This window comes from Cheilinus undulatus, linkage group 9 (assembly GCF_018320785.1).
Source record: "Cheilinus undulatus linkage group 9, ASM1832078v1, whole genome shotgun sequence".
Classification (NCBI taxonomy): domain Eukaryota; kingdom Metazoa; phylum Chordata; class Actinopteri; order Labriformes; family Labridae; genus Cheilinus; species Cheilinus undulatus.
This window is the reverse complement of record NC_054873.1, coordinates 27372874-27386069: the sequence shown is the minus strand read 5'-3', so window position 1 is coordinate 27386069 and position 13196 is coordinate 27372874. Positions and strand designations below refer to the sequence as shown.

At 40.9% G+C, this 13196-nt stretch overlaps 1 protein-coding gene across 5 annotated transcripts in view; it reads right to left on the bottom strand.

Annotated features, from left to right (window-relative positions):
* frmd4a (FERM domain containing 4A) overlaps positions 1 to 13196 on the bottom strand; it is a 116105-nt gene that overhangs the window by 9070 nt on the left and 93839 nt on the right. For 4 of the 5 annotated variants that reach the window (XM_041795510.1, XM_041795509.1, XM_041795507.1 and 1 more), the window contains exons 8-17: positions 12165 to 12248; positions 11975 to 12040; positions 11829 to 11886; positions 11519 to 11605; positions 5688 to 5764; positions 4844 to 4985; positions 4553 to 4694; positions 2387 to 2520; positions 2166 to 2288; positions 124 to 355 (exon numbers count right to left, since the gene is read on the bottom strand). In XM_041795510.1, the coding sequence (XP_041651444.1) occupies positions 124 to 355; positions 2166 to 2288; positions 2387 to 2520; positions 4553 to 4694; positions 4844 to 4985; positions 5688 to 5764; positions 11519 to 11605; positions 11829 to 11886; positions 11975 to 12040; positions 12165 to 12248 (1145 nt within the window). The remainder of the gene's footprint in view (positions 1 to 123; positions 356 to 2165; positions 2289 to 2386; positions 2521 to 4552; positions 4695 to 4843; positions 4986 to 5687; positions 5765 to 11518; positions 11606 to 11828; positions 11887 to 11974; positions 12041 to 12164; positions 12249 to 13196) is intronic. The other variant, XM_041795508.1, reaches the window with a different exon arrangement.

Here is a 13196-nt window from a genome sequence, read left to right as displayed (position 1 = left end):
ATTTCCTTTAAATAATTGAAAAACACTTGATAATGTTGTCGATGTGTGTAGTGGGAGCTTCCCAAAAAAGACATGAAAATATAGAAATGTAAAGAAATGAAATGTATAGGCATGTTCTGGTACCTTCTATGATAAGAGATGCCCTTTGTGTAGGCTTCTTGCCAGAGCGGACTCGGTATTCATTGATAGAGTTCTCAATTTCCTGGAGCTTCTTCAGTGCATTCAGATAAGACGTCTTCCTCTGCTTCTTCAGCTTCTTACTGCTCACATGAGGATCGCTGGCAAGACGCCTGGCTGCCTCTGTAATCTGGGACTGGATGGCAAACTCCCGCTCCAAACGCTCCAGTTCTTCTTCCTGGGATAAGCAAACACACCCCCACACACACAAACATCAGTAAAAAACTCTGAGAAGCAAAAGAACAAAGATATCGGGTTTTGCTCACATTTATAGTGGCAGAAATCAATGCACAATCCAAAATCAACAAGGCTTACTTTGCAGACACATATTCAGACTGTAACTCTCCCATACAGACACACTCACAAAGCCTTGCCAGAGAAAACACACCGCGGAAGTCATTTATCTGAGCTGCAGCACTGCAGTTTCTCAACACTGGATGTATTCGCTACTGGACACACTGTCCCCCAGTAATAACACTGCTCCGTCAATCCATTCTCTCCTCCTCTATACTTCTCCCGAGATATGTGGAGGAAGAGATGAGAGGGCGACCCAAGTAAAGCATACTCTGTCATTCTTCAAATGTTCTATATACTGCACCTTTACTTCTCTTGAACTGGTTTCTAAATATAGCCAACTATGTGGAAACACTGTTCATCAATGGTAGAGTAGAAACCCGAATGTGACTGTAGAAGAGAAAATCCTTGACGTTTACTTTGAGGAAACATGAAAAAAATGAGACAGAGAGAATGATGTACTCATTAGGTCAACATCTTACTAGATTACCTCAGTTCATAAGAATCTCTCCCTCTGACAATCTCTCCACACAGCTGCTGGAGTGGCTTTTGTTTCTCTGTGTGTAGGGTGTTAAGTGTAAATTAAGAAAAATCATTTTGCTTGCAAAGCAATTTTGTGATATCGTGTCCTTGGGTTCTTTAGAAAGCATACAACCTCAGCAACACCCACTCACCAAACACACATGCCTGCACACATATAACACACAATCCTACTATCGCCACTTCCTGTGGCGAGAATGCTGCCAGACTATTTTTAGAAATTCTGCCTCTCTGGAAAATTTAACCGTGGCACAGAAGACAGCTAGGCAGTGCAGAAACTGTTACAAGGTGCAAGACGTCTCAGACTGTAGCTTTTTAGTCTTCTCAGTTTACTTTGCTTACTTAAAGGTGCAGTGTGTAAAATTGGGACTATCAACATCTAACAGTCAGTTCTGGAGTTTGATGCTCATTTCTCTGGTGATAACTGTGGGAACCAGGGAAGTTTAAAAATCAATACATGCTTAACTGTTATTTGGTTCCTTCTATGGTGCCATAGAAACAGGCAAAATGCAAAAATCCAAGATGGCAGCGTCCTTGGAGGGGACCCTCCCTATGTATGAATAAAAGGCTTATTCTGAGTTAACTTAAAACATAAATTTAAAAAATGTGTTATCAGATGTCAACACTAATTTAGATCAATCTACTTATAGATGTTATGTTTCATTTTAACCAAGCTTGTTTTGCTAAATGCTACCAGGCTAAATATTACACACTGCACCCCAAATCAGCAGGCCGACTTAACTTTACATTATGTCAGCCACCCTGAATATTATGCGGTTATTATAGAAAAGGTTTAAAATAAATTTGATTCTTAAGATATCTTGATCAGGGCACAGATGGCCTAGCAGTTAGGTCGCACCCCATGTATGTGGGTGCCGCAGGTTCAAGTCCAGCCTACAGCTCCCTTCCCACATGTGTCTCCCCTATTCTCTCATCCCTGTTTCCGACTCAATCTACCGTCCTCGTCTCTGAACAAAGGCATTAAAAGCCCCAAAATATAATTTTAAATAATCACATTACAGCTGGAATAATGGCTCTTTAAGGAGTTTACGTTTCTAACACTGCAGATCACACGCCTAATGCAGGTTTTTGTGGTGTAATGTCTTTATGGTGACAGGGAAGATTGGAAAGAGTGACAGAGTATGGACCCTCACCTCTCCCTTTGGAAGAATTTTCTGCTCGTCTAGTTTAAAGGCAGTACCGATCTTCCTTCTCACTGTGGGTGGCTCCTCTCCTGGATCCAAAGGGTATTCTTTAGGAAGCTTTCCAGTCAGCTCCTAAGAAGCGACATAAAATGAGTTGATTTTAAAAGAAAATGCTAAATGACAATCAGGTTCCCAAGATACTTAAAAAATCTGTCCTTGTTGTCTCATACCGCCTCTCGGATGCAGATGCTTTTGAGTTCCTCTATTCTCTGTCTTAGCGTTTCCTCCAGAGCTTCCTGCCTGGCCCTCAGTGCTGCCAGCATGTCCTTCTTAGCAGTCTGGGAGCTGTCAGATTCCTGAGAGCCTGCAGAGGAGAGATGACACATAAGATCAGGATAGGAGTCAGGACTATGGCTTTGCAAGTTTGTGTGTTTAGTGTTTGGGGATCTCTGCTGAGACACAGGAGGTAGAAGTTGTGTGTACACCTGCTAACCTCACAGGATGTTTACAGGGAAGTGAATGGAACAGTTTGATAAGGAAAATGACTTTTAGTAGTATGTTTGTGCAAGTGTTAGTGTTTGGAGGAAGTGGCAGATTAGGACAAAGTTTGTGACGCACAGTCTCCAAGGCCCTGAGACGGTAAAAGGCTTGTTTGCAACACGCCTGTTGAAAAACATGCACATGCGCTCCCCACACACACTTTTTATTTCTGTGCGGTACCACTGAGCTGTCAAACAGTGGAAAAATGTAAGACTACAGGAACACCTGAGGGAGAAAGTCAAACTTCAGCACTCTTTTGACAAATGTTGAGCGTGTAGCACTAGTTTAGGCAGGCCATTGAGTCAATTGCTGCCATAATGGATATCAGCTGATCTCACGCAAACCCTCATCAGCTGACAGCAGGCTGATTTGCTCTAAGCACACTATTGGCTAATTGCTCTTATCCTACCTTATTTTAACTGCTCCTGCCAGGTCATGCTCTGCTGCTCTCTACAAGCTGCTCTTGAAACCCTCCTCCACCCCAGCTCCTCTTTCATTCTGCTTTTGACTAAATCGGTGTCATTCTGTTGTCATTGATGCCTGCTTTGCTTTGGGCTTTGCTGCCCACAACTTTCCCTATCGGCATAAGAAGAGCAGTAATGTGTGCTGTTCCTGCTCAGTGCTTTCCACAGGGGCCTGTGGAAGGGCAGAGGGATCCCAGAACAGCCACATCACCAAATAACAGCATAAGTGCTAATTAATAACTGCTAATAAAGAAATATCTATAGATGCAAATCATGCATGTTTCTTGAACAGTGGTCCTGACTGAAATATAAATTACTTCTGGTATTAAAGTTTCTATACCTGTTGTTTTTTAAATGTTCACAACCCTGGAACTGACTATCAAACGCCCATATCACCTTCAGGTAACTGTTGAAAACTGTTTAAAACACAGTGTCCTCCCTTGCTGCCTTATGGTTATTTAGGTAGTCATACAAACTCTATAGTACAATTCTGACAGTCTCTCTGTGGCAGAGAGGGGGAAGAGCACAGATGAGACATCACATTCACAGTAACTTGCTTAATTTGCTGCAACAGTGTTCAGCTATTAGAGGATCATGACAATAGCACTGACACAACCCCAGTGATAGGGATAAAGATAGATGTATGTACGCAAAGAGAGGTATGGACAGTTCAGGAAATAAAGAAAACCCAGCAAGAAAAGAGAGAGACATATGCTTATACCTATGCTGGGAAACAAGAAGAAAAAAACCCATCCAAACTTGGATATGATATGCAGGGAGATAAAGGTGAAGAGCATATTTGCAGAACTACTGAAAGAAGACAACGTTCTTCTCCCTTGATCATACAGACTGATTTCGTGGTTAAAACACATCACTTTATGCTATAGTAGCAGTAGGTAAAAAGCTTAAGTGACTTAAAGTACACTCAAGGTTACAGTTTAATTGAAGTATTTTGCTTGCTTCCCTTACACATTTGGCCTGTCATTCTAAAAAAGACCTTTTTCTATTGCCTTTCTAAATTTGGCAGTGCACAAATGTTTGTGTCACACTCATTTGTTGAACATAGATAAGCATTGTTTCATTGATGAAGTTATTCACTGACCCATTCAATCACCAACTAAATTTAGAGGAGGGGGCAGGGGCCTCTGGAGGATGAGTCTGTGTGACATGGGTGGATGTGTTGTTCTATACCCACTGAAAAGACTGTGGGTGGTGTGTGTGTGTGTGTGTGTGTGTGTATAGTACATGAGTGAGAAAACTCAACAATGAATCAATGGCCTCTTTCCAGAAGCAGCTGTTTCTATCCATCCAGTTGTCAACGGGACTCCCCCTCACCCCAACACATGCAAACACACGGACACTGTATAGACCTTCTACTGTCCATGCACTGACCTGAGGAGAGCAGACTGCCACTGCTGCCGCTAATGATCTTGCCTTTACTGCCCATGTTGGCAAGTTTGGAGGTCTTCAGAGTTCCTGTTTCTGTCAGGTCTATGGCAATCTCACTCAAACTCCGTGCTGCATGGATCTTGGACTGCTCATACAAGAAGGGAGAGAATTAAAAGCCCATCATGAAGAAATGTAGTTGCCATACTCTTCTGAGTAGGCTTACTTTATTAGTCTTCTACTTCAGAGGTCATGTCTGTCTGTGTTGTGAGGAAGCATTTGATAAGTCTGACTGACCTTGCTCTGCTTGCGATCCAGGTAGAACTGGTGTTGGCTGATGGCCATGGCCCAGATGGACTTGATAAGTGCGGGACAGGCGTACCACGTATGCACAGCAATGCCACTGTGACCAAATGTCCTTCTGGTCACCGACGCCCTACAGTAGGAGCGGACACAAGGCCTCCTTATATACACTGAATACAATAGATAGCTGCATACAACAGTAAAACGTCTTAAAGAAAGAAAGTTTAGCCACACATGATGCTCACCATTGTTTACTCATCCTTATCTAAACACACATCTGTGACTGAGCAACACACCAACTCACACTAATGACAGCTTCCTTTAAAGAAAACACTAATGCTCTCTGTGTCACCCTGTCTCCTTTTCAGCCATTCCCTTCCCCTTGTCTGTAGAACAGCGCTCCACATTTAGAGCCATGCTAAATAAACACAAGAGAGGTCACTTCCTCTGCAAAACAGCTATCACACAGCCATCTTTCCTTGTGGTCAGTGATTAAGAGTTTCCCCTGTGTGCATATATGAAGGAGCAAGGGTGTTTGTGAATGCATACGGCTACACAAGTGTGTTAATAATTAGGCTATCAATCCATGCCAGGCTCCCACGGGACATACCCAATAACTTGCTTGATTGCCAAGACAAACTCCGCAACCATTACTGAATTAGATTCCCATCTCCCTTTTCCTGCATTTGAGTATTTGTAGTTTGAATCTAAGCGTATTAACATATAATTTTCAATTACTGAAAAAGTCAATACCAAATCAAAAAACTGACTCTCAAACTTTTTAAACAAAAGCAATACACTAAGTTGATACCAGCTTAAATTTGTGATATAAACTTACCTCCTTGGGTCATGAACTTCCACCGAAAACTTCTTCTCTCTGAAGTAGAGGTTCTCCAACTGTCTCCATTGGAACACCTGAGGGGTCAGAAGAAACTCTTTAGAGCTGTTTACAAGAAAGCATACTTCGCACGATCCACACAGTCTTCAGCAAAATTCCTCCATTCTCTTCTCTGCATGGTTCCATTTGTTTTCTGAGAAATGCACTGGCTAGGAATGACAAGAGGAGAAAAAAACAGTAGCTGGCAAATAGGCGGAGTGGGTGGAGGAAGAAGAGAGAACCTAGTCTGGAGCTCCGTGATCAGGTCCAGACCAGGCCTTCTTGTCCACAGTGGATCTCTTCGCTGGATGACCTCACTCTGGAGAAAGACAGTGTGAGAGGGAGGAGGCTTTCTTTCCTCTGCACGGATTTTCTTTTTTTCCTCTTTTCCACCCCCTTTATGAACCATCAGCTCCTCTTTAAATGAAGCCAAAAGCCAGCTGGGCGAGAAAGTTTCCCCCAAGACGTCCTCCACGGCATGTGTGTATGTTAAATCCTCCCAGATGCAGAGGAACAGAACATTATGAGGTGATGGCTGTTCACCATCTGTAGGCACAGGCGTGAGTGTGTGTTGGTGGAGGAAAAGTGTGTAAAGTTTAGGTTCCTCCTCCTCTGTGTTAGGAGAAGTGAGGGGGCGTTTATGCCTCCCCTCCTCTTGACCCCTCCCTCCCTCCCTCCCTGAGGGACGGTGCTTCCTGCTCTGGGCTCTGTGGTTTGGAGGTGTGTGTTTAACGAGGGGTCAGGGGAGGAGTGATGAAGGGGGAAAAAGCTTTTCTAGGCTCCAGCATTTGAAGTGTCCCTGTTTTGTTAAGTCTGACTTGTGTATTTGTGCATATCAAAGTTGATAAAGTTAACTAAAACCAATGAAATGTGAAAAAAATAAAATGTAAAAATTATTTTAGTTAACTGACACTAACATTAATAACAAGGCTTTACAAAATGTGAAAATTAAACCTATGTTGTGTTTCCAAAACTATCTAAAATTAATTTAAATTAGATACAAAATATCCTTAGATTTAGTCATTAGACTACTCAACTCTTTCCCCAGTCGCCAAAGTCTGGGGAGCATAAAATGTTCTGATCTAACTGGCGAAGTCTTTACACTATAATTTAGGTATTGAGCTGTATTAAAATATCAAATCCTACTAAACAAAGATTAGGATTTTTGAGAAGCCTATTCAGAATATATATCTAAATGTCTAATGTTCACTCTTTTCTGGCTCTTTGAAATATTGGCTCTGACTAGTATTCCATATTACTGGAAAAACTAAAACTGCTAAAAACTAAACTAAAACCAAAAATTTTTGCAAAATTAAAACAACATGTAAAATTAATAAAAATGAATCTGTAATTAAAAACAAAAAGGGGAAAAAATTAAACTGACGAAAAACCAAAAACTATTATAACCTTGGTGCACAAACACAAAGTCTGAGCCTGGTTGTGTCAGAAATCACGCACTCATTACTCCCTACTTTACAGGGAGCTGAGATGACAGTATAGTGGACTCATCTTCACGATACAAAGATAATTTCAGATGCTACTCCACCCACAGAAAAAGACTTCTGTCCTACAATTTAAACCTGTAGTGCCCCAGTGCAGTATCATTTATTCACACGTATAGATGTTGGCCTCATGTCTGGAAGCATCATAGGAAAAACAATCTTACTTTGTTTAAAACCTTGGCAATTCAAAATATGAACTGAAGGTGAAATATACTCTATGAAATGGAAATATGAAACTGTGTTTCATTGTTTAATATTGCTGGGCTGTGACCATCTAATTCACTACTTTTCACAATGCGTTGTAGGATATAACGAGTGCACTTTGGGTATAAAAATATTTACTCAGAATGTGTATGTGGCATATTCACTATATAGCATACTATATAGTGAATAGGGACTGATTTCAAACACAGGGTCTGTTTCTACTAAGAGAAAAGAAGAGTGTGAGCTATTTCAGAACATAAGAGGGCCTGCACTATCAGCTGGAGCAGACACCAAACCACACACACACAAACCTTTAATGGACACTAGTAAAGCATTTGTAACAGAAAAGGGCTCTAAGCTGCATCAAACTAACACACAGCAGAAAGAAACTAAGACAAAATCCCTACTATGAGGGGATAAGGAAAGAGAAGGGGAGAGACAAAGTTGAGAGGTCACAGCCCAGGAATTTTAACAGCCTGGGAAAACAATGGACCTAGAGATGAGGGAGGAAAGGGGGGATATATTGTGGAAACTGTAAGTAAACACAGCCTGTTGAATGTATTTAAAAGTGTATCTGTGTGTGCGTAAGAATGCAAGTAGAGAAAATCACAGCTCTTATCAAAGCTGTTGCCACTCCGTGCATTTTCAATGGAGTATGGAGTGCTAACGTAGCATGGTGCTAAATATGGTGGGTAAGGCAGAGAGTGAGTGACTGTGTTGGTGCATTTGTGTGTGTTAACTATACAGGGCCAGAGCTGTTCAGATAAGATAGGTGTTTGGAACTATGTTCAGACACAAGACCACTAGAGCTGTCCTCTCTACCGGTGGGACAGAGTTGCAGCAAAGTTCTGAACGTAGATTTTGATGTTTTTAAGACAAGTTAAACATTAAGAGTTAAAAAAAATCAGAGTATTTAAAGAGCAGTCGGAACAAGGTGCTACTCAAGTTATGGACATTTTTGTTTTAACTGTTGCTTGGCTGTTGAGGCAAAATACTGAGGAAGTAGGGTGGCCACTTGATAATCCAGAAGGTGCCATAACTCACTAGATTATGATTCAAGTTTAACATATGAAACCAAGGGGTAGCAAAATCTGGTCCTACAGAACAGATCTACATAGTTAAAAATCAGTGTAGCTGCACAAAGCCACTGTATCAATGAAAACGTGACTTTTTTATGAGAAGTGTTAATATTAAGAATACCTCAACAAACAAAGCTGATGGCCATTTTCTTAAGAACTCAGTCTTATCTGGTGAGTGCTTCTGTTGTGACAAGGGGGATCATGCATACAAACAAATTCTCTTCCTCTTGACTGTACAACACTAGTACAGAATTGCACACACAAAATCAAAGGAAGTCATGATTCATAAACAACTGGGTGCTCGTGCACAGACCCACGTCTGTCTCATAATAATGTCTCTGCACCTGAGCACACATCCATTAGGGATGTAAAGGTCAAATCTGATGGAGTGTAAAGGCTTTTCTTTGCTGTCGTGGACTCTCTAGGGATCACAGGAAGAATAGTAAGTTTAAATAGCACGTGAGAGGTAGGAACTGTAGAGAGGCCAGACATTATTCTTTGCTAGAAATGGACCCAAGGCTCAGAAAAGGCTATTGTTCCATATATGGGTGGGGCTCCAGTGAGCTATACTTTGCCCACAAGTTGTCATGGTGATGTAGATACACTCTGGGGGCACTTCCTGTGTTTGTATTTTGCTTGTGGTGTTTTTTTAGGGAAGACATTTATGGAAAAAATAATCAGAAGAGGCTGTATATGCCTATTTGGTCTAAGTGAAACACAGGCAGAAGCAGACTAGAGACAGTGTCAGTCCACTTCAGAAAAAGCCATTATAGATTGAAATGAGTGTGAACAAAAAAGAATTAAAGCATAGTTTTGTCTTTGATTGCATATTTATGCAGCTTCTTCACAATTTTGATGGAGCTTATAGTCTTAAGTTAGCCAGTCAGGTAGTCCTTTAACACAGAGACCCTATAATCTCTGTCTAAATGAGTCAGATCACACAAATGAGGCATCGGTCCACTGTGAACTTCAGCAGTAAACCCATGTATGTGTGTGTGGTGAGTGTGTGTGTGTGTGTGTATAAAACTAGCCTGCAGTAAGGTGAAGGGGAAAAGTAATTAAGCAGCCCAAATAAACACAGAGGGTGCAGTAGACATCCTGGATTCAGAAACAACAGGATCTCCCCTCATAAAAAGACCAACTCATTAGACTTAATTACCTCCAGCACACACTCCCACACACAAACACATCTAAAAAAGAGAATCGCTAGTTTCTTCTCAATAATTAAAAAGGTTTTTTGTTAAAAAAAAAACAACATGTTATAACTATAACAAAAGATTGTAATTATCCCAAAATGTGTCATAGTTAGTGTTCTGCCTCCACCTCTCTGAGTCATTGGTTACTGGTACTGAACTGTCTGACTAATTACCAAATCCACAGTTCTTCCTCTGCTTTGTTGAAAAGGGATGATTCTCATTACAAGGATAAAGCTCTTAGTGACCTTTATGAGTGTGTCTTCCTGTGGAAAATTGAATGGCTTGGAAGAGAAAGGGAGGAGTACTACCCACTCTGCCTTTTTAGTAAAAAACCTCACTGAGTTCATTCATAATTTTGTGATGCTGCATTAATAAAACATGAATTTCCAACATCTTCAGCGAGAGTATTTTGTGTGGTAAGGCACAGTCTTATTCTGTTTGTGCTTCCAATGAGAGTGAAAAGATAAAGAAAGACAAGAGGAAAGTGAGGTGATCAGAGCTGACGATTAACAGACCACTGACTCACGCTGACGAATGTTTTGGTAGCTGTATGCTTGATAAGTCTTGTGTGGGAATGCTAGGGCTGCTTAACTTTAGCAAAAACAAAATCATAATTATTTGAATTGGTTGTAAGATCGTGATTACAAAAAAGGTTACTCCTGTATTTTTAAACATCTGCATCATATACATTCATCGAACTGAAACTCAATTCGTGCCCAGCACTAGGAAATACTGTTCTCAATTTCTTGTTTCTCTGCACCCCTCTCTCTCTTTGAGCAATCATCCTGGGAAAACTAAAACATGCCACTTTACTTTCTGCCAACAAACTTGTTTGTGCATTATATGGTAGATAAGGCACAGTTTGTGACAGTTTTTGTGGCTCTGTAGTTGTGAGTTCCACATGGTATAAAGTGGATTTCACTCCAAGTGGATTTTTTCCATCAGCACGGTGATGGAACACCTCAACAGCAACAGAGTTTCAGAGCACATGGGAATGAGGCAGGAATTGCTCAGGGGTGTGACTTTCATCTAGACTGGAATGCACTTATCAAGACTCACTCTCTCTCTGAGACTCATGCAGACAGAGCTCAGTGTTAGTGGCAAACAGGAAAGCTGAGGCAGACGGGAAGTATTCATCAGCACTGTGAGTTCAGAGTTCAGTCTGATTCTTGTGTGTAAGCCTGCAAATGCATGAGTTGTGTGCTTGCATTTATGAGTGACAAAGTATCAGTGTACATTTGTGTGAGTGTCTTGGTGGTCAGTAAATGTTTAGGGATGCTGTTAACAGCACTAACACCCTATGAGACAATGCTGAACGCCAGAGATCAGGGCTTGGAACACGCCTGGGGGTCAGAGGTGAGGTGAGAAAAGCTTTCACAGGCATAGTAGTGACTGGCAAGAGGATGCCATTCACAGAAAGCAAGCAGAAATAAAAGCAAGACAGGATACAAAACATTCCAAGACTGAACGTCTCCAGACAGTAGTATCTGTTCAGCATTGTTAGTGTTCTTCCAAAACACAATGTCCTGACTCACAGAACGGAAAAAAATGGACACAATGACCATAAACAAAAACATACAGAGGAGATTTCCTTCTTAAGTTACACATTATTTGAAGTATGTATTGGGCCTTTAGTAAAAGGAAAGATAGAAGAATAATCATAAAATGTAGCTCTTAGTAAAGCTGTGGTTAATCTGAATCTTTTCCTGATCATATCTACACCGGTTGTTGTTTCAAGCTTATTTAAAGATCAAGACGGAGCAAAAAGCTATAGTGTATGTGGTGCAGAGTCAGGTGGAGCACATCCTCACCTTCCTGGGTTTAACTTTGTCCTGGTGGTCATACTGAAAGATGCCTTTATAGCTCAAACCCAACCACCATGGGATCCCCTGCTTGTCCTACAAAAACACAACAACAGTATCCATCCATTATATCACCTGCATGTGAGTGTATGATTGATAAAAGAGCAAAGAGAAACAGACAAATATACAAGTAAAAATGTCTCTAAATATCTCTAAATCTTAAATTGCACTCAGTTCCACGGTGAGCAAAAATGTGCAGATGTGTGTGTTTGGTTGTGCGTGTGTGAAAAAGAAAAAAAGCAGAGCAGTAAAATGGTACCTTAACAGCATAGTAATGTACTCCATATGTGGGCAGGGACTCCACAATGCTCATATAACTGTGAGGAGCAGAAAGACAGACATGAAAAGGTTAAGAGGAGAACAGTGATTCATATAGCAGTCAAACAACTAAACACACACACTTACTTTACAATAGCTTGTCCTCTGGACTGCCCATTAAGCTTCTTGTAGTGTTCTATGACCCGGTCTTCACTGTAACAAAGTAGAATGAATAGAGACAGGGAAAACTGTCAAGAAGGGAAAACATCAAATGCACATCTTGTGTAGTCTTGTGTTTTTTTTTTTTTTTTTTCTGGAAACCTGACTAGTCTCTCACCAGTAGGCCAGAGATGGGTGCTCCTTTAGGGCCTGGGTGGGCAGAGCAGGCAGCTTTTTTAGGTCAGACCTGGTTGCATCATTACTGGGAGGGAAAAACCACAAGGCATGGTTAACATTACTTGAAGCAAGAACATTAATTTTCTGCTGTAGACAGTTCTCTTAAAAAAACTGAGTAGGTGATAGCAAGGAACAGTAGAAAATGGACTGGTAGAATTATGTGCAATAGATTTGAACAAAAGTGAACTTTTTTCACAACTGTCTCAGAAATAAAATGTTAATTTAGTGGAAATATGCAATCAGTCCAGAGAGGAATGAGCTATGATAGCCTAATGATGTCTATTCCAGCTACTTGATCCTGTCTGAGAACAGCTGCAGACACGCCTTCAGCTGGAAGCAGGAGAGCATTAATGAGTAGGGACATAGACACAGACAATAAAAGGATATAACACAGGCATGAAGTAGGAAAAGGGTAAAGACAAAGACAGGGTAAATGAGACACAGAGTGCCAAAGAGACTTGGCGCTAGATTCAGTTTTCAGACCTCCAGTGGCAGGAGGTCTTAATACACCTCACTAATCCTTTAGCCTCTCCCTCCAGGCTTCGCCAAGGCCCTGGAGGATTGGGAAAGCCCTGGGAACATCACAACCTATGAGCTAAAGCCCTGGAAATGAGCCACTCAACCCTATCCAGCTGTTAATTTTTGCTTTTTGACATATGATTGCAGCTGTAGGTCTGAACTGACTAATGTCCATTGGAGCAACTACATCTTAGGTAAAGTAAAGGTGCTTATTTGCTGGAGCTTGCAACTGCAGATCATAGAAGGTATAGAAGAGCAATCACAGTTAAACAAATGTAACTAGAGATGCATTGTGATAAATATGAATTATTTTCTTGTTCTCAGGCTTTGAGAAAAATCCAGGAATTCAAAATGTTGAAAGAACTTTTGAAATCTTTGTTAAATTACATAAAGAACAGACTTTAATAGACTCTAATATTTTTCAAACAAGTAGAAAGACTATAAGGTTTTGCAA